Source organism: Pezoporus flaviventris, unplaced genomic scaffold, assembly GCF_033815535.1.
Source record: "Pezoporus flaviventris isolate CSIRO_AGI_PZ_B2104156 unplaced genomic scaffold, CSIRO_AGI_Pfla_v1 ptg000041l, whole genome shotgun sequence".
In the NCBI taxonomy this organism is placed as follows: Eukaryota; Metazoa; Chordata; class Aves; order Psittaciformes; family Psittacidae; genus Pezoporus; species Pezoporus flaviventris.
Window position 1 is genome coordinate 6513797 of NW_026892589.1, and position 27988 is coordinate 6541784.

At 44.7% G+C, this 27988-nt stretch overlaps 4 protein-coding genes across 6 annotated transcripts in view; 1 reads left to right on the top strand and 3 right to left on the bottom strand.

The window, feature by feature from the left end:
- The window catches only part of LOC133275562 (protein HIRA), a 36904-nt gene extending 21717 nt beyond the window's left edge, over nucleotides 1-15187 (bottom strand). Inside the window, exons 1-9 of one of the 2 annotated variants that reach the window (XM_061465579.1) lie at nucleotides 14999-15187; nucleotides 7135-7197; nucleotides 6295-6405; nucleotides 5436-5526; nucleotides 4854-4948; nucleotides 3908-4003; nucleotides 2535-2695; nucleotides 1474-1641; nucleotides 848-961 (exon numbers count right to left, since the gene is read on the bottom strand). In XM_061465579.1, the coding sequence (XP_061321563.1) occupies nucleotides 848-961; nucleotides 1474-1641; nucleotides 2535-2695; nucleotides 3908-4003; nucleotides 4854-4948; nucleotides 5436-5526; nucleotides 6295-6405; nucleotides 7135-7197; nucleotides 14999-15035 (936 nt within the window). In that variant the 5' untranslated portion in view covers nucleotides 15036-15187. Of the gene's footprint in view, nucleotides 1-847; nucleotides 962-1473; nucleotides 1642-2534; nucleotides 2696-3907; nucleotides 4004-4853; nucleotides 4949-5435; nucleotides 5527-6294; nucleotides 6406-7008; nucleotides 7079-7134; nucleotides 7198-14998 lie in introns of those variants that run through there. The other variant, XM_061465580.1, reaches the window with a different exon arrangement.
- Nucleotides 15188-16214: 1027 nt separating this feature from the next.
- Nucleotides 16215-18292, top strand: MRPL40 (mitochondrial ribosomal protein L40). The gene is made up of 3 exons (XM_061465611.1): nucleotides 16215-16366; nucleotides 17354-17509; nucleotides 17851-18292. Exons 1-3 carry the CDS (start codon nucleotides 16230-16232, stop codon nucleotides 18158-18160), a joined length of 603 nt encoding a protein of 200 aa, XP_061321595.1. The 5' UTR covers nucleotides 16215-16229; the 3' UTR covers nucleotides 18161-18292.
- A 337-nt stretch (nucleotides 18293-18629) lies between these two features.
- On the bottom strand, nucleotides 18630-20374 carry CUNH22orf39 (chromosome unknown C22orf39 homolog). Of its 2 annotated transcripts, XM_061465617.1 has the most exons (4): nucleotides 20287-20325; nucleotides 20041-20208; nucleotides 19260-19407; nucleotides 18630-19061 (listed from the first exon to the last, which is right to left on the bottom strand). In XM_061465617.1, exons 1-3 carry the CDS (start codon nucleotides 20308-20310, stop codon nucleotides 19282-19284), a joined length of 318 nt encoding a protein of 105 aa, XP_061321601.1. In that variant the 5' UTR covers nucleotides 20311-20325; the 3' UTR covers nucleotides 18630-19061; nucleotides 19260-19281. The 2 variants fall into 2 exon arrangements, with proteins under 2 accessions (XP_061321601.1, XP_061321600.1); XM_061465616.1 differs by lacking the exon at nucleotides 18630-19061 and having other exon boundaries at nucleotides 19230-19407; nucleotides 20287-20374.
- A 395-nt stretch (nucleotides 20375-20769) lies between these two features.
- Nucleotides 20770-27909, bottom strand: UFD1 (ubiquitin recognition factor in ER associated degradation 1). The gene is made up of 12 exons (XM_061465604.1): nucleotides 27889-27909; nucleotides 27358-27490; nucleotides 26601-26633; nucleotides 25649-25770; nucleotides 25171-25301; nucleotides 24696-24768; nucleotides 23938-24006; nucleotides 23338-23403; nucleotides 23007-23054; nucleotides 22560-22648; nucleotides 21746-21827; nucleotides 20770-21351 (listed from the first exon to the last, which is right to left on the bottom strand). Exons 1-12 carry the CDS (start codon nucleotides 27889-27891, stop codon nucleotides 21277-21279), a joined length of 924 nt encoding a protein of 307 aa, XP_061321588.1. The 5' UTR covers nucleotides 27892-27909; the 3' UTR covers nucleotides 20770-21276.
- Between the last annotated feature and the right edge of the window lie 79 nt (nucleotides 27910-27988).

The window sequence follows — 27988 nt, forward strand, 5'->3', positions numbered from 1 at the left end:
GATAAGGGTATGCACTGGTAGCATTGCCAGAAACACTTAGTGTTGTGCATTTAGCGATTAATGGATAAATATCACACTGGAATCTATAAATAGTAGAATGCAGTTAGCAACTGGTGTGTTCTGGCACATTCTCATCACAAAGCTTTACAAATCAGTTAAATTTATTCCCTGTCCTTTCCAGTTGCCAAACAACCGTCTTGCATTTCTAAGTGTTGGAATAGCTACTCTTCTCTTAGCCAGAATAACAATTTTAGTGTAAATTTTACAGTAAAACCCAAACTAGATATCGAGAACTCAAAAATATACTTAAAAAGCTCATTTACTTTCATATTCCTCTTTCAACAGCAAAAACAGAAGCCAGGAAATGAAGTCAGAACAAAGCAGAAAGATGAGCTGCTCAGAAGCAGCTATCCTATGCTTGCTATGTTCTCCTCATACCCATAAAAGCAAGACTAACAAAGGCAGACTCTAAGAGTGATTAACGAATAGGTGGGCTAAATGTGGAGAAACAGTACTCTTAAAAGACTCATATGGAGAATGAGTAAAAGACATAGGAAGAAAATAGGGTGGAATTATGTTTATTAACTGAGGTAACATGATTTCTCTTAACAGCTCCCCCCAACCCCTCACCAGGGCAACATATTCTGCCACTGCTCTCGGCTTTAGAGAAATGAACTAACACCAACCCACTTCCTCTCCCCCTGGATAATCCTGTAACAACAGGGAGAAAAACCCCTAAACATTAACCTAAAGATAAGACCTAATGCTGCACATGTGGCCTTTGTGCTAAACCCCAAAGTTATCCAAATAACCACATTAGTTCAAGGGTGGCAAAAAACCCACTTACCCAGACAGAAAGAGATCGATCCTTACTACCAACAGCACAGCAGCAGTAGGGACAACTCGACTTGGTGGAGCTCCCATTCTTTTGTTTCTTCTTGAAGATTTTCGGATTGAATTTCTGCACCAATGAGATGCCCCAAATATTATTACAGTAATTGCATTTTAGTAGATCTGCTTTAAGAGCAAGTTTCCCACTTAGGCGCGAAAAAAACCACTTTTCATAGAAGCAAAGTCCTTAACCAGACTATGAGAGCACTGACAAAAAGCACATCTGCTTTCTGAAGAGGCTTTCTGAATGCCTTGACAGGAATAGTAAGTAGTAATAATTTTACTAGCAATAGGAAGCCACTAGAAACCTAAGTCACTTTATTCAAGTCGCTGAACAGCTAACCAAGCTAGTGTGGTTAGCTACTAATGTGCTCCTGCACCCTCACCCTCTTTGTTCATCTACGTCCAGTTCTCTTATCAGAAAAGCAAACTGATTGCTTCCAACATGTAAAGTTGACACTTTTGCATCACTACCATGGGTTTGCTTTACTAATCTTGACACCTACCTTCACCTCTTGTCCCATTTATGCATAGAATTATCAAAAGTTTTACTTCAGGGATAAATTACTATCACTCACTCACCACTACTGTAACTGCCTTCCGATGCCCTACAAAATCCATGTTGGTTTTCCATCCGTCTCTCTCAATGATCTGAGCAGTAGGTCCAGAATTATTCATGGCATGAGCAGAAACAAGATAGTGACCATCAGGTGACCAGCTAAGTCGCAACACATGAGTTGTCCCTCCACACTGACAAAAAAAAAAACCCAAACCAAACCAGAATTAGAGCTTTAAAAGTGGCAAACAAAGGATGTTTAATACAAGCTGTTCAAGTTTTAGATTTAGGGAATATGATTACAAAGTCAGTCTTCTGTGACTATAAAAGCATATCATTACATACAATTCTCAGTACTTCAGCTGTATTTTATACAGGTGATGTAGTGTGCCTTATGAAGTCCTACCAAAAAGGGGAAAAAGGAACCCAGAGAACTTTTTAAAGGAAAAAAAACATAAGTCTTTTTGGATACTGTACACTCAGAGCCTTAATTAGTGACAGGGCTGCAGCATACCGACTGCTAACAGTGAGACTTCAACTTGCAACACCAGCTCACACATGAATTTAGGCATTTACACTCTATACTAAGAGTAACTGCACTCATCACAATACCATAGATCACTGCAAAACACTCCACTCACTAAGCACCAACTTTTGTGCCCAGAAATTTAATCTCTTGATCAAAGTCATCACATAACAGCCCTGTGATGCCAGACCAAAGATCCCTCCTAAATACTTGTTTCTGACAGTGGCCAAGAGAAGATGCATAACGAAGAAGGTAAGAACAGTGTACTTAGTGTGCCGCTATTTCCTTGGAATAACCTTTGCATTTCCAGGAATTTACTTAATTGTTTACATAACCCAAATAAACCTTTGACATCCACAACATCCAATGGCAATAAGAGTCTCACTTTAATCACGTGTGAGAAGGCAGCTCTTTTTCTCCCCTTCAGAACCTGTCATCTGATAGTTTCATTCAATTCAGCACCGTTAAATCAGTTAATGTTTGTGCAGAATCAGAGATATTCTTATCACTTTTGTTCATTCTGTAGGAATTCACTTTGAACAGTCACACATCCTGGAGTACCTCATCAAAGGGTTTTGTGATGCTGGTTTCCAACTGCCAGTCCATGGTCCGCCACACCTTCAAACTTCGATCATCAGCCTGAGAGGCAATGTATTTCCCAACAGGATCCCAGGTCAGCCCTTTCACCAAGCCAGAATGCCCCTTCAAAGTGGCAAGAATTTCTGTGCACACAAACATGGAGAACAGGGAATAGTTACTGATATCTCCTTTATGACAAACTGCTGAGGAGATCTACAAGATCCTTTGGAAACTTCCTTTAATGTACAAACAACAATATAAGGACTGCAAAGTTCTTTATAAGAAAGAGATCAGAGCAGAAACACCAGCAGAACCCCAGGTGTTCAGAATAGCACTTGCAAGCTATGGAAAGCAGCAGTTTAACTGGAACTTCAGTGAAACATTCATTCTCTCCCCCGCACCCAAAGATTATCACAACAAATTCAGCTTTGTGCAGCAAATGTGATCTAAGCCAAAGTTGCAGCTGAACAGACATACAAGCCTGGCAGACCTGGTAACCTGCTTTCAGTCAATCTCTTCCTTATCGGACTACGAGAGAAGAGGTTGTGAGTACTGCACAAGCTACACAGTTAGCATGAATGTCTAAAAACCCTGGTATCTGGATTGGAAGCAACACTAAAACATAACACAGTGACTAGGCACCACAGAATGGGAGTTTCAGCCTGCATCAGGTTACGTGGTGAGAAGCAGCCAGATAAAAGCACATGCTCCCTAACTGCCACAGACCCTCACAGGTCAGCTGAAGCTGTCCAGTGTGCCGACTGCTTATCCCTGAGAAACAGACTTTGAGACTGTGTGACCTGCTAGCACTGCAGCAATGGAAGAAGGAAAATGGACATCAAATGTAAGACTTGGGAGCTTCTGCTACTGTGAGGCTCCGCTAGTCCTTCCCTTCACCCTGTAAAGTCCCACTGCTTATTAAGCAGCAGCAGTTAAAATGGGGTTAATAAAATAATGCCACCCCAAAGGTGAATGAATGTAAAGTCTTGTGAGCACAAAGGCAACAGGGAAAAAAACCCCAACCATATATGCATATATAGATGTATTATCAAGCTCAAGTTCTATCTATTTAGGATTTTTTTTGGGAAAAGGCAAAAGAGAAAATACACGTGACAACGTTCACGTAAAATCAGCAACCTGAATGTAGCCGCTGTCTACAGCAGAGTGGCATCCACTGCTCATTGCCATCAAACTTGGAAGGAGGACTGGGTCACCAGGTTGCAAGAACGTCATCTCAAAAGACAGACAGCCCATTCCCACCTGCTGATTTTCACAGTCAGTGCAAAGCACCCATGGGGCAAAGAGTTTAGCACAAATCTTTACATATTGCACATCTGAAACGTAAAAATTCTCACCTGGGAATTTGACAGCGTTCCAGATGACAACAGTGTTATCCACACTACAGGATGCCAGCCAGGCATCATGCGGAGACCACGCTACATCCATGACATCTGTTTACAAAAAGTTTTCATTTAAGACATTGATGGTAACCAGAGAATCCCAAAAATCTCTTAAAAGAACTGGTGTGGCAACTTCTTTTCAATCACTGAGAACTTAGGATTCCACTAGAGTGGAAGGTAAGAAAGAACACAGCAGCACTCGCTGGGAGGAAGCTCTTTTTTACAGCGCCCAATGGGGAGCAACAACAACAAAATCCAGGGCAGAGAATGCAAGATTTAGTGATGACAGGAAGTACTAATGCCTGTATAAAGTACTTTGTCTTGTTCTGAACAGAAAAGCAACAGCAGCTGTTGCAGTGCACTCACTTTATTCCAACACACGTGGAGTGATGAAAGTGATTTTAATCTTTATTTTAATCGCAGCTCACATCAGCAGGTGCAAAACACATTTGAAATCTGGTTTATTCATCTTTTGCAGTGCTCTTCAGTTTTACTTTTTCTTAAATAAATACTACTATTCTTTGGGTTACAAAAGTTTGTATTTTGCTAACCAGGAAGTTACTCACTGCAAGTGTGAACATTCATTGAAATAAAAATGCAGTTTAGCTTCCGTTATTCAGATTTATTTTTAAGCTACCAAACAGCAAAATATAAGTTCCTTAGCTGGTAATTTTTCTACTACAGTAGTTGCTGGAAGTTTTCTGCTACTTTGCCTAAGTGACTTGTATGAAAATCAGCATTTGATTAAAAATGCCATTTTCTTTTAGATTTTCATTGATGCTTTTAGAAGTAGTGTCTGAGTTGCCATCAAATACGTACTTTTTGAGGAAAAACTGAAAAGGTTCTTTTTTCCCCTCCCAAATACATGCAAATTACGTTCATTCAACACCTTTTAACTTACCCCCTGAATGGCTTCTGAGTATCGATACACACCTCCACTGCTCAACATTAGTAAGTTTGCTACTAGAACCAAACACAGTGCTAGGTCCAATGTACCTAATTAAAAAAGAGAAAGTTAACAACAGAACAACCTCAAGTTCTTCAAACTTTCTTGCTAATCAGATGCACAGTACACTTCTTTTTTACATTTATTTCTGCAATGAAAACTGAAGGGAAAAAACTCTTTTTTTTTAACAGAAAGGAATTCCAGTTATTAAAAATCAGCTTCAATAAACCGTACAATTTCTACAAATAGTAAAAAAAAATTAGCATTTAAGATAACTCTTCAAATCTCATCAGGAAGCTTTCTTCAAGTACAGAAGAAAATGCCTCAGCTCCTTGGCAGAAGAGAGACTGCCCAGGTAGACACACTCCAGCCCAAGAGACAGGACATCAAATCTCCCATACCAGGTTTTAGCCCCTTGTGCACCAGAAGAAACAGTGAGCTTACGAAAGACCAGCACAGGGAAGAAACATTAAGAGATGCGACAGAGTAACCTACTTAAAATACAACATAAAATCAGGAAGGAAGAAATATGCTTACGCAGCTCGTTTCCACACCATAATCAACTTGTCATCTCCCCCTGAAGCCAAGTAAACTCCATTGTTTGACCATCGCACACAGTTCACACATGCTGAAATGTAGGAAAAAAAAGTTTGTAAGATGAAACATGAGAATAAGTGGCTCAGGACTGGGGCAGAGTTTGTAATAACCAAAACTTGACAGGAAACGGTTAGGATTTAAGTGTGCTTTTTCCACTTGTAACAGTTACTCTGCCTGCTTTAGATAAATGAATTAGTACTTATCTTTCAGCAGCAGTTGAGGAACTTCTTATTTTAAAAGCCTACTCCTTATTTAAAAAAGCTTCACCAGAAGTAGCTCAAAAGAAGAAAGATTAATATTCATCTAACGAAGAAAACTGCTTGTGGTAACTGAGATAGGATTAAGAGGGCACAAAAGAGATGATGTATCTTGAAGATGATGCATCTTGAAGAAGGGACAGCTCTTCAGGTAACCATACTTCCTTCAAATGTAATGTGCAATGGATCCAGAATAATTTAGAACTACAACAAGACACTTCATATGATATTTCTTTTATACTTATTTCTTCTCTTGCCCTTTCCTTCAGAGCTTCCCAGTTCCTTAGAATGTGCATTACAACTACTTGATGGCCACAGCTGGAAAAAGCTCACAGGGAGATTTCCAAAGGTAACTGTATTTCTCTGTGCAGTTTCCTACATTTCCCCAACATTTTCTGCTGCGCATCTAAACCAGTATACAAGCAAAGTATGAGACGACTCTGCTGTATGGTATTGATTCTTCACCACTGAACAGGGCATGACTTTTGTAAAACATGAAATGCTTAAAAAAGGTAAAACAAAAAAAGAATAATCTTTGTTACCTAAGTGATTGTCCATCTGACAAAGCATCTTGGGGATATTTTCATTCTTTTCATCTTCCTCTTTCAGGACAGGAGCCATATTCCAGATTACAACTTTCCCAGAATCCTGACCTGTAAGAGAACAAAAAGCCCACCCACCCCTTTTAAATACATACAAAAAGGTTTCTCAACCTAAACATCTGTTCTGAAACTGAGATAAAATTGAGGCATTACCAGAAGCATCTGAGTACAGATGCCATTCAGATATAGTTACACCAAGCCAGAAGTGGTTTATTTTTCCTGAAGCTCTTAAAAGTTATACAGCCTTGTTCAAAACTCATACTGTGCACAACTGATGGCAATTGTAGGGATGAACTAGTTATAATAAGATTGTATTTTAAAAAAGATAGATTCAAATCTGACATTGCAATTATTGTAGCCAACATAAAATTATTCACTATTGTGATCCACATAATATTTTTGCATCTATTTCTTAAGCTATTCCATTTATATAATTGGATTTTTTTGTCCCAATAGTTCTAGTGTTTAGCAGGTCAAAAAGCCCCACTTCACATTCAGTTCCTCTTCAAAGAAGAAATTTGGCCAGTATAGCCACAAGTAATTACTGCAGCTTCTGTCTATCTCAACGATGTCCACAAGGATGAGCACATCAGAAAACACAACCCTGCCTTCTGCAGTAACAGCAGCACTTGCCAATACATTTTAATGACTTACACAATGATCTGTTTCTCAGAGATAAGTGATGTGTTTTTAAAAGGGTCAAACCCATTCAAGTGTTGTGAAGGCACAAGATTATTATTACAGCCCAAAATTCAAACTTCTGTCAGTATGCAAACACACCTTGTCCTCCTGTTGCAAACTTGGTCCCATCTGGATGAATGTCCACTGAAAATATTGGCTTTCCTGGAATTAGAGAACAAGCAGCAAACGTGAATTGTTTTACAGCCAAGAGAATGCAGTAATGCCAAAAGAACCATAACTCTTCTAGATGGCAAATAACTTCCTTCTTCTAAACACTACAGTTGTTAAGATTTACAGCTGACTATGAGTCGAAAGCAAGCTAATTACAGAAATGCCAGCCTATTAAAAGTTTATGGGAGTTATCAAGCCATAACAAACCAGTGATAATCAAGGACACTTAATCCAGCAGGATATGCCAAATGCCTCAAAGCTAAGTAACACCACAAAGCAAATGCCAACGAGGCAAAACTGATTTGAGTAAGGAATTCCTTCCAGGTTTCTACAGTTCGTTAGCTGATGACCTGAAGCAAGTTTTGTTCTGGTTTCTGGTTTTGTGTTTTTCAGTCCTCCCCAGTCTCAGACTGCATCTCTTGGGCACACAATTACCTCAGATTCTGTTGCTATGAAACTCTTCTACCCAAATACTAGCTTCTATTTTTATAGCTTCCACACAGACAGAGGAAGACTAACCAACTCTAGTACTAACTCTTAAATCCTTCGGTTCTCCACATGTTACATCTTTAGAAGAAAACTAGTAATCTTCCAAAAATGTCAACTCTACAGCAAATAACTAATATAGCTGGGGAACAGCTCTGGAAACCAGACAACCCTCTCTAACCTATTCTGCTCCAACCACTGGATCACACACTCTCCTACAGGTTCGGAGTTCTTTTAACCTTTGCAGAAGGAGAAGGAAGAGGGGAGAAGTAAGCTTATTGCCCTTTCAGTGATGCTCAAAGAGCTACCACTAAGGATTACTTGAAGGAACACACGTGATTTCCACATTCAGATAATTTTTTGGCAGCAGTCCCAACCCTTTCAAAGTGGAATGCTTCTGCAAGCAAGATCACACATGTGCCAGTACAAAATAAGGCAGTTTATCTCAGAGCCAAAAGAACTGGTACCCGTATACCAGGGTTACTCAATAAATTTCCCTCTATCTCAACTCTTCACTGCGTCTTCACAATATGTTAAGACTTAAAAAGATAAAACTTGGAGAATTTACCCAGTGATAGGTTTTAGCATCCAAATTCATTGATACTAAACTGCTAACAAAACCCCCATCCAAATATCCAGTATTTCTTACTTTTTGTGGGGTATGCATTTTGCTTCATGGCAACTTTGATTTTCTTTATGGTGACTTGCTCTAAGGTTTATTTTACTTGGATTTATGCTAAAAGTGACATGTGATTCCCCTTAAAATTTCTACAGGCAGCCAAGCAAAGACCTTAAGCACAGTAAGATGGCACTCAACTTACATTCCTTCCAAGTCCTTTAGGCCACATAAAACACAACCTGAGACATAGCTGTGGCTTTTCTTCAGCTCGTTGTGCCAGTTCTATCTTTTGTACTGTATTAACTTGAATGCAACTGAAGACAGGGCTAAGTTGAATATTTAGAGAAGCACAGGCAAGAAACAAACATCTATCTTGCCCTTCCTAGGTGCTTTATAAACTCTCATAGCCTCTCCAGTTTCTGCCTTATCTTAAGAGCACAACGCTAGAGGAGCAGTAGCATCAGCTGTCTTTCTCCTTCCAGGCAGAGTGTTTGCACAGATCCACAAACAGGGTTGGTGAAATTTAGCAAGTTTATTTATGGAGCCAGCGGTAACTTAGCTACAAATTCACCATAAATGCTTAAAATCAGCCACAACACAGCAGGGAAAATGTCCACCGAGCCCAGCACTCTGTGCGCAGAAACCAGCACTGGGTATCTCCCTAAGCATGACAAGGACACAATGTTTCTTCCTAGGATAACTGCCCATCTCCAAAAGATTTTCGACTCCCACTTCTTGTATCAGAGGCCCTCAACAGGCTTTTCCACTATAAATTCAATCATTCGCCCCTTTGCTGCTGCTCACAGCTCTACAAACGTTCATCATGTCTCCAGCTCCACTTTCCCACTCTTGGCCCAAAGACTCCCACTTGGCCATGCCTTGTACAAAAGCTGTCTCTCGCTTTTGATCATTCTGGTCACTCCACTGTAAGCCTCCTTCAACTCTCCTGTATTTTATGAGATAGAGGGGAACTGTCTTTGAAGACAGTGCTCAAACACAATCATCCAGGTATTTCTGTAGCACGATAAAGTTTTTAGTTATTTTCCTAGCACAGATTTGTTTTTTTTTTGTCTAACAAACACTGAGCAGGTATTTTCTTAAATTATTATAACCCTAAAATCTCAGACCTCAGAGGAAGTTGTCAGGTCATGGGACATTATTTTATAGACGGTTTAAAAAGGGTATGGACTTTGTGCTTGGGAAAACTGGCAGTAATAAATGAAGCCCTCAACAACAAATCAAGTTTCCTGCATGGCTCAACTAGGAAGGGGAGCCATGAACAATGACCTACCAGGAAACTTGGGCTTTTCACAGAATTTGCCAATAAGCTTAACATCCAATGACTTGTGAACATGAGGCCTGTCAAATTCATCTCCTGTAAGAGCCAAGTAAATATGGTTTCCATCTGAGGGATACTTCCTAATAAACTGGACTGGTTTCATACATCACAGTCTCACCAGCAGAGTCCAGATGCATCCAGTGGTTAACCTTTAAAGACCTGCTTTTTCTCCCTAGAAACATTACTTTAGTAAATCAAGTTCCAGACTTCTAGGAGTTTGTACAGATAAGAGTCTTCCAGTTTTCATATACAGGAAATCTGTCAAACTACACCCAGCCTCAACCTGTCACACCCTCTTTGTAATAAACATCTGCATTAATCCAAATGCAAACAACTGCAAAATGCCATGTTTTATTTATTCGTGGAGGAACCCATGAACTTAAACTGACAATAGGAAACCAAAGAGGGAAGCAACTACTTAATGATCTTGCTCAGGACAAGGCATCAGGATTTGATTCCTGGCTCTGGCTGCAGTGACCTTTTGGTGAAGCCAAGCGTAGCAGCAGCCCTGTCTGGATGCCTACAGGAAGCAGTAGCTACTGGATGTCAGAACCTGAGCTTCTACCTCTTCAGCTAAAATGACCACTTGCATCCATTTTTCAGGCAGCAGTAGTTGCTGTGTGTTTCAGCACCGGGGACCTTAAGAGACTCACGGTGATGTAATCCAGGCTAGAGAGCATCTGATTAGGACCCTTTGGCCAACGCTCAGAAAGGAGTCGTAGCTTCTCTATTTACTAGAAAGCAGCATTATCAACATCACAAAGAATTCAGTTCCTATCTAGCACAAACACTACACGAAGTTTCAAGTCAGTTCTGTCACATACTCATATTCACAAGCACACAAATAGGTGAAACACCCGGAGTTCACAGCAGAGGTTCAAAGTTTCAACATCAGCTACAAGAGGCATTTGAAGGCCAAAGCACCAGCTTGGAAAGGGGAATCTTCCCAGTGTCCTGCTCCAGAGCTGCATGTGCTTCTCTTGGCTATTGAGAAACAGGGGGCTTGTTATGATTCAATTAGATTAGTAAAAAGGATCACTAGTAAAGCAACTGCTTGGGATCAGCTATCAGCGCTTTCACAACCTAGAAGGAACGTATGTTTTTAATAAGTTTGCTCTCCACACTTTTCTGTCTACCCCTTACAACACAGAACAAGTTCCGTAATTATGAGATTGCTTGCCCAAGTAAACCAAGACTTAATACTTGTTTGCAGTTTTCTCCATCCAGGGATGTCAAATGATTACAAGAAGAGAACAGATTAAGTGATCACAGGACAGAAATTTAGCAAGACAAGGTCATTCCCAGGGTGCTCTTTCCTCCAGGGTACCGTTATCAAGGCAATACCATTTACAGTAGAGGATAACTGTCACAGGTTAAAGCTGCAAGACTTGTTCCATACTCCTTGTGGTTCACAAACTGATCACAGACACTGTGTTCTTCCTTACTTCCATCATTTTCTCAAAGCAATGGAGGACGAGCTGTCCTTTGATAGCAACTGCCTCCCTCCTCGGTCCTCCTCGGACTTTGTTGTTAGATCCTGCTGAAACAAGCCAAAAGGCACAAGGTCCCTGTTTCAAAGAGGCTGAATGCTTTCCAATGCCCCAAACTGAAGATGTGTTCAATTTTCTAACAGTAATCATGTATCAAACCAAAATGTGATACTTAAGCAGGAACATTAAAACGGCATTTTGTCCTCTTGTAATAATAGCTAAAGAAACAAAAGAAAGTTTAAACTATGGAAGCTCCCAGCATCACATTGCATGAGGAAGCAAACCGGGTTCATTTAAAACAGAACACCTTATGATAGACCAGATGTCCTGTTGGATTATTTGTTTAAAGAAGCCAAATATGTATTATGTACTTAAAGAACTATCAATAATGAAAGAAGCCTGGAAGGAGAAGTTCCAAGTGAGGTAATTCAAACCCAAGAAGGTCCCATCTTTAAGAAAAGATACCAGCTGAAGAAAAAAAAAGGCTATTTTCAATATTGCATCTTTTTTTGCTTGTTATTTACCTTTAGGCAATAGTCAACAGAATATAAAGACAATTTCATGTTCATCCCTACCACAGGATGAATGACTTCCTATTCATTTTACTTCCAGCCTATCTGATATATAACATCCAACATGAGTCACAAATCAATTCAAATATTTACATTCCACCATTACAGCTTGGAGAGATAATAAACTCTGTGCTCATATTTAAACAAAAGCAGGCTCTGATTTCTACAAGTTGTTATACATGAACAGCACCTTGGGATTTGCCTGGGTTTCTGGGAATGTCAAGAGACCTCCTTTCCTGCAGGGCTCAGCATGTGCCTGTATTTGCCAGCTTTAATGACCTGGGCTTGCAAAACCCTGTGTGCCAAATACATACATACGACTGTTGGATACGTGATGCATCTTTAGAGAGGTGCTGAATGGAAAACTGGGAAGGAGAAGCAAAGGCACCATCTGTATCTTAGTCATCTATTCCTGCCCCCACTATTAGATTGCATGTTTCAATGTTCTTCCTTGCTTTAAGTCAATGAAATGTGGAAGAGAAGGCCACAGTGATATGAGAGTTTCATGCAAAACCTAATAAACCCATATTAAGAGTGTGAAAAGCTTATGGAAAATGCATCTGAAGAAGAAACATTTCCAGTAAGTACTCAGATAAAGTGACATTAAGAACTCCAAGGCAAAAACCTGTAGGGCCAAAACGTGCTAAAGTGCTTTTACTGCAAACAGCATCTTGGGTGAGCGGCACATGGTTTGCAGGTGTACTGGATTTCCCAGCTATGACGCTAACTTCCAGTATCTCATGGAGCTGTATGCCTGTAAGCATCATTAAACCCATTCTAGCCCATTCACTAAGGTAAAAACCCCAAAACTGAATGGGGAGAAGGGAAAGACAGCACCTTGACCTGGTGTGTGGGAGAAACTGTGAGGACTCTTGCTCATAAACCAACAGCAGAGAAGCAGCCTCTTGTGCCCGTGCAGAAAATAAAAGTTTAAAAACTCCTTTTACACAGAACCACAGCAAGTCTCCAGGACACAGAGTGAATATAAATGATGTTTACCCTGTTTCTGGAGAGGTTTCGCAGCACGCAGGTAGACCCATTAAGAGCAATGGAGACTCCTTGCCTGCAGCGATGCCCACAGGATCTGGAACCCAGGCACGTTAAAAGAGGCTGACTGAACTCCCCAGTTTTTATCCTGCACGCCCTGCCCCAGGGACAAGCACACATGAACGTTCTGCAGTCCTTGTAGGTTTGCAGACCTTAGAGCATTTTACAAATGAAGCTAGTGATGAACGTCTGTTTTGCAGGTGGTGAAACTGTGACAAAGTGACTTGCCCAAACTCATCCCAGCAGGACAGCAGCAGACATGGGAATAAAAGCTGGGACCATCAAGGCCCTGGCTCACTCATTATCCACGAGGCAGAGTATCAAGGGCTTCGTAAATGGAGCTCCGCTGTGGGCTGCTTGGCTGAAGGCCGTCTTCTGCAGCGGTGAGATGCATTTTAAGTTGCTACTGATTTCAAACACGCACCCTCACCACACGGTGCACCCGCTAAAGAAATACAGAAAGAAGTTACAGATCTAATCCTTGTGACCTGCAAAGGTTCAGGTCAAAAGCATGCTCCCACTGGAGCTCCAGAGAAGCACAGGATCATCTGCCCACAGGCAGGTGGAGGTTAACATGGAAATGTGACATTTGTTTAGATCAACCAAGCAGAAGGGTAGAAAACACCTCACATAAAGTACCTTGTGTCAAAAGTCTGGGTCCATCTCCTGACTGTACAGTCCCTGTGGAGTAGTTCAAGTAGAGATGCATGTGAAATGCATCCCAAGGCTTAAATTACTACTCTTAAAACCTGAAGCACGATTAAACAGGGGAAGTTTAGGTTGGATATAAGAAGGAAGTTCTTTCCTGTTAGGGTGGTGAGGCACTGGAACAGGTTGCCCAGGGAGGTTGTGAATGCTCCATCCCTGGCAGTGTTCAAGACCAGGTTGGACGAGGCCTTGGGTGATATGATTTAGCGTAAGGTGTCCCTGCCCATGGCAGGGGGGATGGAACTGGATGATCTTAAGGTCCTTTCCAACCCTAACGATTCTATGATTCTATGATTACAAAGACATCAACACATGCAGAAAGGCAGCTGCAAAGCTGTATCTGCGGTTTTTAACTCAAAGCACACACTTGAATAAGGCGGTCTCTGGTCTGGTTTTATTGTAGAGGAGTTCAGCTGTTGACATTTATACCAGGGTGTAAGATTTGCAGTTCAAATAAAGCTGTACCCATGGATCCGTGGACAAAACTTGCATCAACACAGGGCAGTTTTTCATGTTAGATTTATTCTCACGGCTTTGCCAGGAGCAGGACGATATTACACTGGAAAATTACCATAAGCACTGTAAATACATAACACCAATGCTGTCCTGTGCTCACCACACCAGGAAAGCTCAGAGCTTTCTGTCTGCAGCGACACTTCATTCTGAGTGCCTCAGCTCACAAAGCTGTTCAGAACCGCCCGAGTGGCGGGCAGGATACTACACAAATTCAGGGAGCTGTTTCACAAGCAGCATCAGCAGAATCTTTTCCGTCCATGGCGAACAGCGCTGCAGCCTATTGCGGGGGGGGGGGCTCTAACACTGAACTTGACTCAGTAACGCGGGACCACCGTGGCCAGTGCAGCGCGCTGGCACGGGACATCCGTCCATCCACCATCCCGCGGGGCACCTCGGTCGCTGCCCGACAGCCTCCGCTCTCTCACAGACCACGCTTGACCCAAACCACCCCTCTGTGCTCCCACGCGGACGGAGCTGCCCAATGCTGCCGGCAGGTCCCAGCAGCGGCCCCAGAGCGGACCTGTCCCCGCGGCCACCGCCAGCGCCGCTCCAACGGCCGCCGGCGCGGCACCCTCAGCCATCTTCCGGAGGACGGGCTCGGCCGAGCTCCGCACCCCGCGCATCCCACTCCTCTGCATCCCGGGGCGGTCTCGCACCTCTCCCGCTGTCCCCGCGCAACCCGGACGCCCGGGACCGAGGACTTGTTGCTCCCCGCTCCCGGCCGCCCCGCGGCACCTGCCCGCACCGCCCGCCGAAGCGGCGGGGCCCCGAGCACGCCGCGGCCGCCCGCAGCCTGCGGGGTGGCAGCTCCTGAACGGCCCCGCTGCCCCGGCCCGGCCACCGCTCGCCCGCGTTCCAACTCGCCCCCCACGTGTGCCGCGCCGCGCCCCTCCTCACCCACCGCCCCGGGTCGCCGACACCCCCCCTCCGCGGCCCCGCTGCCCGGTACCCCGCCGCACCTGCCCGCCGGCCCCGCGGCACCTGCTGCCCGGCGGTGCGCCCGGCCCGCACTCACCATTGTGGTTGACCCAGGTCGGCTTCAGGAGCTTCATTGTTCCCCGCCCGGGGCCCCCGCCGGCCTCCGCCCTCGGGACCCCAGGGCGGCTCCACCCGGGCTGCCTCCGCGGCCGAGCGAGCGGCGGAGCTCAGCGGCCGCCGGCCACCATGGGCCCCCGCCGCGCGCCGCTCTGCCCGCCCCCTCGGCCGGCCGGAGCCGCCTCAGCGCTGCTCCATGCCCCGGCGCCGCTCGTGCCGCAGCCGCCGTCGCCCGGCCGCATCCCCTGCTCCGCTCCCGGCGGCTCCCGGCAACGCCGGAACTCGGCGCCTGGCAACCGCCAAACCGGCCCGGCGGGAAACAGCCGCCCCCGAGCACCGGCGTTCCCCCGCCTCGGCCGGCGGGGGGCGAGATCCCGCGAGGCACCGCCGCCCCGCCTCCAGGGCGGGCGCGAGAGGCCGGATGGGCGGGCGCCCCCTGCCGGGCGGAGAGCGGCCATGGCGGCGGGGCGGGGCCGGGAGGGGCGGGGCCGGGAGGGGCGGGGCCCGGGCGGCACCAAACACATCGCTCCACTCCCGGAACGTTTGTGAGACGGAACTGGGGTCGCGGCAGTCGGAGCGCGGCCGGCGGGTTTCTGCGGGCGCACCGCTGGCACTGACCTGGAGCCATGTTGGCGGCGGCGTCCCGCGGGCTCTGCGGGGCCCGGCTCAGGTAGGGCTGGGGCGGTCACGGCGCCCCGGGGGGAGGCCCGGCGGAGCGGCCCTTGCGCGGGTCATGCACTGCCCCTCCATGGCCCGCCCTGCGCGGGGCGGCCTCGCTCTCCCGGGGCTCCTCGTGCCCGCGGGTCTGGTTCCGGGCACCGGGGCCGCTTCTTGTTCTGGTGCGGTCTGCCGAGGCGTGAGGAACGGCATCGGCCCTCCTGATGGGAACGGTGGGGGGCTCTGCTTCCAGAATCGCACCTCAGAAGCCGATACCAGGGCTTAAGAACAGGATTGCTCTGATCGTTAAAGCTGTACCTGCTTCACCCGCCGGTGCCCTGCAGGTTCACCCCACTGACAACCCACATTCTGGGTGTAGTTTACCCACTGTAGAGTGTCCGGGCACACACTGTATACTGTCATGAATTAAGTAGCCAAGATGATTCAAATCCCAGTGTTGTGATTCATATATATATAAAATACAACTGTATACAACTAATATTATTAACTATATATATTTATTATAACTAATGAATAGCTCTTGTGCAGAATCAATGGCATCACAGTCAGCTTCTCTTCATGCTTTATGTCCTATTTCCTTCCTCAGTTCCTGGCTGCCCCAGGCAGTTGCATCCCGAGGGAGTCACTGGCAGAGTTCGGTGCTGGCATTCAGGGCATCTCTCCCCATGAGGTGAGCAGCTTCCATGGAGTTATATGGAGGTGATTTCATCCATAGGGAAATGCAGATTTCTTAAAGTCCAAATTAACTTTTAACTGTAGGTGTCTGCTTTTCAGTCACCGTATGTGACACTTGTTGAGGACTGTCAGCCTCCTGAGAATTTAATGGTAACTACTTGATGCATGTGTGTATTTGCTTCCTCAGCCACGGAACGTGGTTTGAGATACTCAGATTTATGCTGTGCTCCTCTGAGCACCAATGCAAATGAAAGCCTTGAACAGAAAACACTGAACTATGAAGTGTTACACTGGACCGCCTGCATTTATGTATGGCTACATTTTGGTATCTGTTTTATTTTGATGCAACTAGACTTAAAATACTCATGCTGCTGTTTGGTACCATCAGAGAGGCTGTTTCACACCACAGCAGCTGTTTGTTCAGTCTGCAAGGCAGGAGTGATACCCCACCACAGGCCCACTGTGAGGGTTTAGTCTGTGTTTGGGGAATGTGCCGCATGTTACCTTGGGAATACTGGATCTGCATGAGGAAGTACAACAGCAGAGTAACATCTGCAGCCTGAATTTGGTTCCAAGTGTGGAAATTTTAGAAGGATGTGTGAAACCACTCACCCTCCTCTTTAATGTGGGATGACGGGAATACTTGCAGATAAACCTGTTACCCACTCTGCTGCACCTGAACAACAATTCAGTTCAATTTTTGTGGCACTTCCTCATGTCATTCTGATGTTAAGCACAAAGTTGGAGGTTGCTTTTCTCAGGTAGGCACAGGGCTCCCTGCAGCAAATCTCACAGGACATACTGCTATCACCTGGAAAACTGCATTACTTGAATAAAGGTCATGGCAGGAACCTCACTGGAGACCAAATTAAGCAATAGGAAGGAACAGTACTTAGAAAAGCAAAGTGGAGGTGAAGGCTGCTGGTTTGTAATTCAATGACAAAATACCTGCTTTCTTTTACACCCATTTTTTCCCTTGCAGAGCGCAACCAAAGAAGAAGAAGAAGGTAGATGTGAAGAGAGAGCAAGCACAGAAGGATCGTATGAAAAAGAGGATTAAAAAGTTGGAAAAAACTGCCCCCGAATTGATTCCAATTGAGGATTTTATAACACCAGTGAAGTACTCAGATAGCAACAGGTCAGTCTTTCACTGTGTGCTTGCATGCATGGTAGAAACACTTATTCTGTCTCTGCAAAACAGGAACATAGCGCCAGCCTTGGGACAAAACCTTGTCCGCTTCCACCAAGACAAAAACATGGAAAATAAATTTTATCTGCTTCCACTGCTAGAAGTAGTGGAAATAAAACAGTAACATGAATTTCCTGTTTGACCAACTGGAAAACCTCAGAGACAGACGCTGTATGAAGGGAACGTACTCTCTGGGTTTGATGGGGTTTTTTGGTGGTTTGTTGTTTGCCCTGATTTGCTCTTTGGGGTGCAGGCTATTTTTATGACACTGTTGTTTTACTTTGCATCAGGGTGCGAAGTCTTCCTGACCTGTCACCTGAGGAGACTGAAAGAAGAGTTTTACTTCTGAAAAAGTGGTGTTTGTTTAAGCAGAAACAAGATAATGCAGAAAAGAAAGCAATTCGGAGCATGGTAGAAGCTCAGCAAGAGGCACTAAAGGAACTGCGCCTTGAGTCGGAGGAGTTGTATCAAGCAGCAATCAGGCGAGATAAGGGGCTTTTCCCCTTTGAGAGAGATGGACCCAGTTACACCCCACCGCTCCCTGGCTATGATCCTCCTGAAGGAAAATGCATTGATATCACCAAAGTGTATACACAGTGATGGAGGAGTTTGTAGCTCATCTGGCATGAGCTACTCAGCTGATGCAGGAGGAAAGAATGGAGTAAGGATGAACTACTCCTGTAGGTTAAAATACTGTAGGTGTGAGACTGCAAAAAATACGTATTAATGAAGTACCTGTTTGGTTGGGTTTTTTTAAACAGCGATCTCGGTAGTAAGATGCCCAAAGAGCTACACTGCCTTATACTTGTGCCATGCTGCAACGAGACAAACGGTATTTCACAGTGTTTTATCTTTCTGGGCTTCTCTCATCCCTCCATGCAGCATTTCTTTGTTCTGCATAAACCATTACTTGGAAGATTCCCATGCTACACGTAAAGAATGTCACAGTCATCATATTAGGATCTGTACTAGAAGGGAGTTAACAGCTGATTGTTTACTGCCTTTGTTTTCAGACCTCGGTGAAATACTTTTGCATCCAAGAGGGAAAGCACAGTGACAGAGTCAAAAGTGAGGTGGTTTTGTTTTCTCTTTAATATTGCCATATAACAATTAAGTTTCTAAGGGCTTGCCCTAAACCAAAACAGATTTCTCTCCATCCATTTAAACCTTCATTTTTGTAGTAAGCTTGAGTACTGCAGTCAACACACACCCATTAAAGAGCAATTCCACAAAGGGGCAGGGTCGCAGTTTCACCCCACCGGTTAAGAAACTCAACCCATAACAGTCACAAACCCAGGAAGGATCCTTCAGATGCCAGTGGCTGTGTTTGTCCTGAACTGGCAGGGAGGAGCCCCTGCTTGGTTTTATTTGCCCATCTGGCACCTTGTTCCACAAGTGCACAACACTGGCTGTGAGGGGAAGAGGTGCTGGCCTAGCAAGAGGAGCTAGATCATGTATGCAGTGACATAGGAGTTGCCTGCCAAGGTGCTGAGATGAAAACCTAGAGCATGGGACAGCAGTAAGAGACCAAAATGAAATCAAACACCTCAGTTCCCCCTTAGAGGGTGTTTAAGTGAACTGTGGTTTTGAATGAGCACTGAACTATTGCCAGGGCAGAGCTAGTTACATCATTTCAACATGACATGGAAGAAAAGGAAAATACCCAGCATAGTTGTGCATTGTGTATTGCATTACTGACCAAACACAGCAAAGCAGTCTTGCTAATTTGGTTTGTCTTGGTCAAGTGGCAGATACCAGTCAGGGGGTGGGTTCTTCCTGAGTGTCCACACTGGAGCATACTTCTGGTTTTCCATGACTCGAGCTCTTTCACTCTTGCACAAAGCTTCCTGAAGTACAAGACAAAAACATTACTGCTACAGTGGTGGATGTTCCAGTATCACACAGCTCATTTCTTGCTGTGACTATCTGAGATAAAATGAGGACCTGAAATTTATCATACTTAAACAGAAGTGCCAAATACTATCTAAGCAGGCCAGGATACAAACTTTTAACTACATCACATTTACCTTTTTGCCTCCAACTCCTCCATCACGAATAAAACCGCCAGTTATGTGCTACCATCCCTGCCAGTTTGATGGAGCTGAAAGGCTGAGCTATGCTGCAGCCTGTGCTGAAGGGCTCCTGTCCCGTGTTCATGGGGCTGTAGCCAGGAGCGTTTCTGCATGCCCCAGGAATACTTTTTGCCCGTAACAAGGCAACTTCCGTTATTAGGGAGGGAACGCTGGAGTAACCGAAATCAAGAGCTTTTACGGAACTCTGACACCGCTCCCGCGGGATGTCGGACCACCTTACCCGCCTCCACCCCAACCGGACACCCGCTTTTCCAGCCCCTCCCCGTTCTCTGACCGCCGGCACCCCTCGCCACCGGCACCTGCCTACAGAGCCCGGACGCGGTGCCCGCAGGGGCCCGGGCGGGACAGCGACCGCCGCTACCGGCTGCCGCTCGGTGCGGGCCGTACCTGCGCGGCGGCGGCGCGGCCCTTCTCCCAGGCGCGGCAGGCCTCGTAGTCCTCCCGCCAGCGGTCGCAGGTCGGCAGCTCCCCGTGCGCGTAGTAGTGGTGGAAGGCGTGCCGCAGCCCGCGGCAGTGCCTCCACTCCCACCAGTAGTCCTCGCACGACCGCGGCGGCTGCGGGCGGACAAGAGACCGGGATAAGCCCCGCTGCCGGCCCGCCCTGCCGCCCCCAGCCCCCGCCGCCCCGCTCACCCTCCAGGTCCCGCCGTCCGCCATACTGCCCCCACCCCGCCACCAATCCCCGCCGCGCTTTGCACGGAGATCCTCGAATCCGGCCAATGGCGACGGGCGACACAACCCGGCAACCCCTTCTCCCCGCCCCAAGGGCCTGCGAGCCAATGGCTGGCCGCTGGGCAGGGCTCCCGGCACGCCACATGACCCCCGCTCCCCGCTCGCTGTCCCGGGAATCAGCACACGGGACGCACGGTGGTCACCGGACAACCTTTACTCGCCCCCCCCAACCCGGGCGGAGCGCACGGCCTGCACCCGGCTCAGGAGCGACACGCAGCCGCCGAAAGGCTGCCCGGGGCATTCCGGCATTACCTAGCACCAGGCAGCAAAGCTGGGTCTCGCCACTCGCTACATGTGCCGCAAGACTGCTACAGTACGTTATTTATCTGAGCTATCAAAAAGGCATGTTATTAATTATAAATATAAAAAGCAGTTACAGGGAGATTGCTTAGAATGATTTATAACCCAACACCTGAAGCTAAGATCAAAGAGTCCCTGCACAAAAGTCCTAAACACCAAAGTATCTGCTTTGGTTTACACCACACCAAAAAGCTTACCCGAAACTGTGGCAAAATACATACAGAGGGAGGAAAATACCAAGCACAGAGCGACGTGAGACCATCACTGCTCGGGATGTAAAAGGGGAGGATACAGTCTAAGAACAGGCCTTCTAGTAAGGTAGAGCTTGGTTTTACCTCTCAGGTTTATCCGAGGTCAACTTCTCCCTCTTTACAACACGTACAAAACATTTCTTCAGAACTCCTAGAACTTACTTTCAACTTAATTTCCAACTGAAAATTAAGACAGTCCAACAACTCCAGTTTTAAACATGAAACCAGTAAAAGCGTTCCTGTGTGCAAACTGACCTCTCCTCCTCTCAACTGCAGTAACTAAGATCCAATATGCTGCAATTGTTTTATTTTCCTCCTAACTGACTAAAGGTACCACAACTTAGGGTTTTCTTCCCTTTTTGCGCAGGGACTGGCCTTCTCCTGAAAAGGCAATAAACCGGCTTCCAGATTCGTCCTGGAAAAAGAGAGGAGGGAAAAAGGTTGTTACTTCTTTGGTCACTGCTTGTGCATGATATAAGCTGAACAATCATTAGAGAGAACATTTCCTCAGAGCAGCAACTGACTGTGGACGTTTCACATCCTTAATCCACTTAATAACCACTTTCTCCCTCAAAATACAAGCATTTCAGGGACCTTTCAGCCAATAAAACTGGCCTGACTTATTAAAATTGTATCAGGTCAATCTTTTTACATCAGTAAGCAAGGATATTGGAGATTGCTTTCACCTAACTCAAACCACTTTTTAAGAGGAATGTGCAATGAAGAATCAGGTACGGAGAGAGGAACCACAAACTTGGGCAGCAGTTCTGGTGTTCTGTGCAAATTCGGGAAGATACAACTTGACTTACCTCTTCGACTTTCTTAACTAGCGGACGTGAGTTTCTAATGAATGTGATCCTACCAATCTTAAAGTCATAGTTGGGAATTCCTCTGGAAAAGAAGCATAAAAATGTTATGGAAGAAGTTTTTTACCTTCCATCCAACAGAACACAGTGAGACCTATTCTACATCTTTCAATACTGTACCAACACTGCTGCAAATTTTCATTACTAAGTAATCCTAGAGTTAAACCACTGAATTACTTCCTGAAGGCAGGCACACATTGCATGAAGTAAATGATCAGATACTGGAGCTGCTGTAGCAGCTTGGCTGTGGGCATGTTTCCATGTGGCCTGTGGTTTCCAAAGGGCCACAGACATGTTTTCCACAAGGGTTCAGGTTTCATTGTGACAAGTGTAAGTGACAGAACACCACAGAAACCATGTACCTGCACACTTCCACCAAGTCCGAATTTCTAAATGTCCTTGTAGGAAATAAGACACACACAAAATCCCGCCCCACAACAAATGCACACATGGTTTGGCTTTGGTTCTCAAAGAAGATTCCACTCTGCCACATTTCACGTGAGTACATCAGCAGGGCTCTGTGCATCACTCGATCCAGCCCAGTCCAGACCTGCTGCCTCTCCCTGTTTGTTTTCCATGTAACCTGAGGTTTAGTAACATTAATTTAGGATCTGCATCTTAAGTGGTCTGGGACCTCACAGTGAGTCTAAAATATTAGATTATTTTCTAAATGCAAACTTAGGATGAAAATAGCTTGTTTACATTGCAGGAGCAGGAAATAAAATAAACTCCACTCAAAAAGTGATCCCAGACATACCTTCGAATGTCTCCTGGTTTAATCGGTGATGGACTGGGCTCAACTCCTTTCTTCTTGCCATCCAGCCTGTTCCCAGAACCAGAAAATGCCTGCATATACAGAATGAGTTTTAATTTAACCGTATCTTGTATTTGAACGCTGCACAGGGATACTGCATTCGGCAAAATCTTACTATAACTTTTATTGAATTACTTGTTTTCGGCATGTTTCTTCTTGGTATATGTAAGCTGATGGACTGTGGGTGGAGGAGTATGTTTCAGTCTCCCATTCAAAAATCACCATTTAAGGACAGGAAGTCATACTGTTACTGGCTGTAACACCCGCAGATAGTTGCCAATTAAATGATAAGCACCTCTAAGAACAGGTACTACTGTTTTGCAGTTGTTTGGAACAACTTTCCCTCGCCATTCCACAACATTCATAAACTAGCAGAAACAGGGGACTTACACGAAATCCTACGTCACTCACGTATCCACTGTGGTCTGCTTCAACATCCTGTGAGGGAAAAGCAAGTTAGTTCATTGCTCATGTTGTGATATGCAGAATACACAAAAACAGTTCCATGTATTTCTGACCAAATATAACTTCACAACAATCCCTTTCCAAAACAACACTTAGTAGACAACCATCTCCTAAGTAACACAAGCAAAAGCATCTGGTAAGTAAAGCTTAGTCTTAATTTTTTCAGGAAGAAAAAATATGTTGCTGCCCCCTGCCCCATCACAAGCACTGTTGACTTCTAGGGAATACATTTTTGAAGAACAGAAGCTTAACCTACTGTGGTCTCTTCATGCTGTGCAGTTCTTTCTGGTTCTTTGTACCCCAAAGGAGCATCAAAATCCACCTATTTACACAAGAAGCAAGAAAATAAGCATGACTCATATTTTTCTTTTAAGCATAATCTTTATACTGCTATCCCTCAAAATCCCACAAACTATCACTCAATTTGATCTAGAAAGAACTGAGGTTTGTTTGCCCAGCATTCTAACTCAGAACTAAAAAGACTAAGCCTCTTAGGAACAGGTCTTAGCATGTACTTGAAACAGTGCAGTGACACAGCACCACACAATATCATCGGAGTTTGAATCAAGACAAGGCTATTAAATAAAACTTGGATTATAAAACACATTGAAGCTAAACATTAAATTCTAGGCACTACAGTCACCTGATGGTACACGAAGCGCAGCTCCAGACCACAGCTGTGGTTACAAAGATATTTGGGGTACTGTCAAATGAGTCATCTTCCCTGTCTCATCTGATTTTTATCTTTCCTGCAGCATCAGAGGTGCTCAGTGTACAGTGCTATCACTGAACGAGATGCCCTCTCCTTCTGGGAGGACACAGTAAAAGCAGACTTTCCACATTAGCTTTAACTTACATTCATATCACATTCTATGATGGACACAGCTTTATCCGGTTTGGTCTCCATTACCCGAAGCTCATAGATCTGAAACAGTAATGAGTATCTTAAGATTGCACATGAAACAGCTCAACTTATACACAAGAAAACCCTATCTAAACCTTACCCTTCAGAAAGCTTCTAGAAAATGAAAGTGAGTGCTCTTTAGGTTGAGGACTGAATAATGCAGGGTCTCTACAGAACTTGAAAGCAAAAATTTTTTAGCTTAGAAGACTGCTATATGCTGGAGCTAAAGAAACTACTTTTTGTTGTAACTTACTACACTCTTACTATACCTTAATCTGCATTCCTAGAAGCAAATTATGAATTTACAATACATGTAAGGGACAGACTTTAAAATTATCAAAAGCACAAATATTTGTTTTCTTGTGAATCAGAAACCAGTCTAAAGAGCAGCTCAGGAGAAGACTTAACTGACTCTTTTCTCCTCCAACAGAAAACTGACTGCAAAATCTACCATCTGGGATTGCTTCTCACAGACACTGCACAGCTCTGTTGATTGTTTTAGCACGACTATGCAACAACAGAGCTTAGACTACAATCCCAAGTGATCACATGTGCTGCCAAAAATACTCAACTATAAAATCCATTCACAAGATGTACTCGTGGTCACAGTCTACTGAAATACAGTGTGCTTTTTTACATGGAACAGAACTTGCTTCCTCAAATTGATGCATCCAAACAAAACCTGCATGGACTGGTGCTGTATACCATACCTTTTCATTGTAGTTGATGGCAATAACATCACCAGTAGTTAGACAAGCGAAGTTCCTCAATGCATTTTCTAATCTTTGAAGTATGTTAAGATGAAACATCTGTTTTCAATGCAACATCAAGGCCTCAATCTACACAACTCCGATCCTTTATCTCTCAAATGTCATTTAAAAGTCACCAGTACTGTAGATAGCCTTTTAGCAAACATTAGGCTGCATGAGTTCTTCTAAAGAGACATGCAGACTCATTGGACTTCAAGCCAAGATTCATGCTTCTTCATTCCAGGTACACTTTGTGCCAGCAGTTGGCAGCATTTCTCTACATAAGCTATCCATTCTTTTTTGTTTTCAGAAGAGCTGTAGTAGTTAACTACTACTAGAAGAGTACAAGCCACACCTGAAAAGCTAGCTCTGCTTTATCATTCAAATTCGGGAAAAAACTTTTGTCCCCTGGCTCCATAACTGAATAGAAGGATACACAGCTTTGGGATTGGTGATGTCAAGAAAATCTGGACTCTGTGGCTGAAATTTTGAGTACGTAGCAACTTGAAGATTAACACTCTCCACTTGCACCAGGCCTCCCTCTTCCAGAAGCAAGTTTTGCATCATCTGCAAGTGTGAAAACAAAGACACAAACCACTATTAACACGACTGATGTTTTTAATGCTCTTTCCTTGCATATACCCATTTTTGCTGCGGCTACCATCTTCCTGGAAATGCACCAATTTACCACAGCTTAATTTCAGGAAGAACAGTCAGGTGCATCTTAAAAAACTGTCTGCTTTGCTGGTTTAGTTAAACTGTCATGGAGGAAAACCCAAGCTGTGACTGAAAGCTGTTGTAGGAACATGACTGGCAAAGACAGTTTCAGGAAACATTCTGCCTCTTTAATATTAAACTGGCAACTCACTAATCCTACTCTTCAAGTTTTGACAGTTCAGCCTGAGGCAACTCACCCAGTGTGGAAGGTAACATATGCCCTCATCAGCCACAAATTCAAGCACTCCACAGTGCGTCATTCGGTCTGAGTTTTTATTGGTCAGCTTGAACAGCATTGGGTAAGTGATATTAAGTCGGCCTGGTGAGAAAGAAGAAAACAATTTTATTTGCTAAGAGCCACTGAAGCTTTTTCTGAAGCTTTCAGAGACTGAATATTGGCAAGAGAATGGGCCAGACTACAGGAGAGTATTCCCCTCATGCCATTATCCCAGTTGCTCACTATAAATCCAGGAGAGAATGCAGATACACAAATACTGTATCACCATCACACTTAAAGCTTTAAATGCCTCTCCACATTTCCCCAAGCTCAGAGATGATCAGACAGCAGGTATTAGCAGAGGGATCTGTTGCTATAATGTCCTTGTGCTATTATCAGGTAGCTCCTACCTAATGATTTTTAAGAGGCCCTGCCTATTTTAAAATTAAAACCTCAGTAAACTAATTTCTCAAAGAAATTCTATTAAGGCTAAAACTTAGGGGGGGGCGGAACCTTAGTTAAAAGGGCAAATAAAGACCATTTATATCACTGATTCAGTTAACTTTTTCTCCCCCATTTCAAAGTTAATTGTAACTTATTTTGCCTTTAATTTTGTTTGCTCCAGACAACAGCATCCAGAAGAAGCAAATTGAGATTAAGAATTTACTAGATTAACTGTAACCATTATACTGAGAATGCTATTATCAAATATTGATTCATGCCTCAGGTAGTCCAACACTTCAGATGTCCGTACTTGAAGACAGACAAGCCCTATTAATTCTGACACACAAAATACTTCCAAAATACATATTTTAAACTAATTACTCTCATGTTCTCTACCCAAGTCAGATTTAATTAAAATACTGTGGTATTTTCTTACACATTTGGTCACGTTTCTAATGTTGTTATTCTAGAATAAAACATTCACTTACTGAGTTGATCCAAAGCTGATGGTGGCATAATTACTGCAAAAATGAATGAGAACGTAAGATTAGGAAAAGTATGTCTTAAAAAGAGTACAGAATATACAATTTTACCAGTCCTTTCTCTAAAATATCCTAACAAAAGGAGATTCTAAAACCTCCTGCAAATTAATTTCTGAGCCAAAGATTTCAGTAGAATCAGTCATGACAAATACATCTGCTGGCATAGAGAGCTCAGAATTTAATAAAGAGAAGACAAGTTTTTACAATACCCAGTACTAAAGGAAACATTTCCTAAATGCAGTTTTATTTACTTGGGCTTATAGGTTCTCTCAAACCGATGCCAAGTCAAAGCAACACAGGATTAGTCTGACAGCTTGAAAACTAACTTGGCCAATCTATTATTTTTGTTCCAGCTAAGTACAACTTAGGGGGACGAAGTCTTTGGTGAGAAATTTCTATGGCTTATAATGGATCCAAGATTTTAACGAGAGGCTTTAAAAGAGAAGAATGCCTTCCTCTAATGCTCATAAAACCAGACTCACTTGGTAAGTTTCGATAACTAGAGAGTAAGGAGAAAAAAGATGAACCCTCCCTCTTTTCTTCCTTAAAGCCCCACCCAGGGCGCTCTCCTAGCTCCAGCCAACAGCACGTCTCCGTGCAGCTCAACAATGCTCCTGGAGTTCTGGCCAAGAGCTGTGTTACTTGACATTATTCACAAACACTCTTCTAACAGGTTATTAGTCAAAATAAAACATGCACATACTCTTCCCGCCTTTCTCCACATCTGACCTGTCATTAGGTCCAGCAAGCATGGAGACTGAGAAGCAGCGGTATTGGGTTGAGAAGCGGTTCTGGAAAACCCGAGGGATGGGGTGATCGAACATATTAAAGGAGAACTAGAGGAAAAAACACAGAAAGAGAAGGCGGCATTAATAGGTATCAACAGCGCACTGAAGTGCTACAGCGCTCACTGCCGCGTCCTCAAGCTCAGCTAGAGCTCCGTGCAGAGACGCACGGTGCCTCCCTCTCCCGTCACAGAGCCCGGGGAAGGGCTGTGCGCCCGGCGCTGCGCAGGGACACAAAATGGACGCAGCGCACTCGGCCTGCCCAACACACCCCGCACACGGGCGGCGATTCGCGGCACAGACACCGACACTCGCCAGCCCTCCGCCTGGCGTTCGCTGGCTTCGAAAACGGCCTCGGCGAGCGGGCAGCCAGCGAAGGAACGCGGGGCCCAGCCGCCCTCCCGCCCGCCGTGACTCGACACTTCCCCCGGCCGCTCCCCGAGCCTCACCATGGCGGCGGCGCTGGGGCGCGGAGCGACAACGCTCCAGCTCCGCGCAAGAACCGGCGGACACACCGCAGGCCGAACGCTGCCTCGCCCCTCTCCTGAC

Bases quoted from the DNA above. Each gene is read 5' to 3' on its own strand.
- MRPL40 (XM_061465611.1), top strand. From the start codon at position 16,230: ATGGCATCACAGTCAGCTTCTCTTCATGCTTTATGTCCTATTTCCTTC. The intron at 16,367-17,353 runs GTGAGCAGCTTC...TTTCCCTTGCAG, and splicing joins AGGGCATCTCTCCCCATGAG to AGCGCAACCAAAGAAGAAGA. The intron at 17,510-17,850 runs GTCAGTCTTTCA...ACTTTGCATCAG, and splicing joins AAGTACTCAGATAGCAACAG to GGTGCGAAGTCTTCCTGACC.
- UFD1 (XM_061465604.1), bottom strand. The intron at 23,055-23,337 runs GTAGGTTAAGCT...TTTCCCTCACAG, and splicing joins CACAGCATGAAGAGACCACA to GATGTTGAAGCAGACCACAG. The intron at 21,352-21,745 runs GTAAGTCAAGTT...CTCTTTTTCCAG, and splicing joins TAGTTAAGAAAGTCGAAGAG to GACGAATCTGGAAGCCGGTT.
- CUNH22orf39 (XM_061465617.1), bottom strand. From the start codon at position 20,310: ATGGCGGACGGCGGGACCTGGAGG. The intron at 20,209-20,286 runs GTGAGCGGGGCG...GTCCGCCCGCAG, and splicing joins CGGACGGCGGGACCTGGAGG to CCGCCGCGGTCGTGCGAGGA. The intron at 19,408-20,040 runs GTACGGCCCGCA...CTTGTACTTCAG, and splicing joins GCCGCGCCGCCGCCGCGCAG to GAAGCTTTGTGCAAGAGTGA.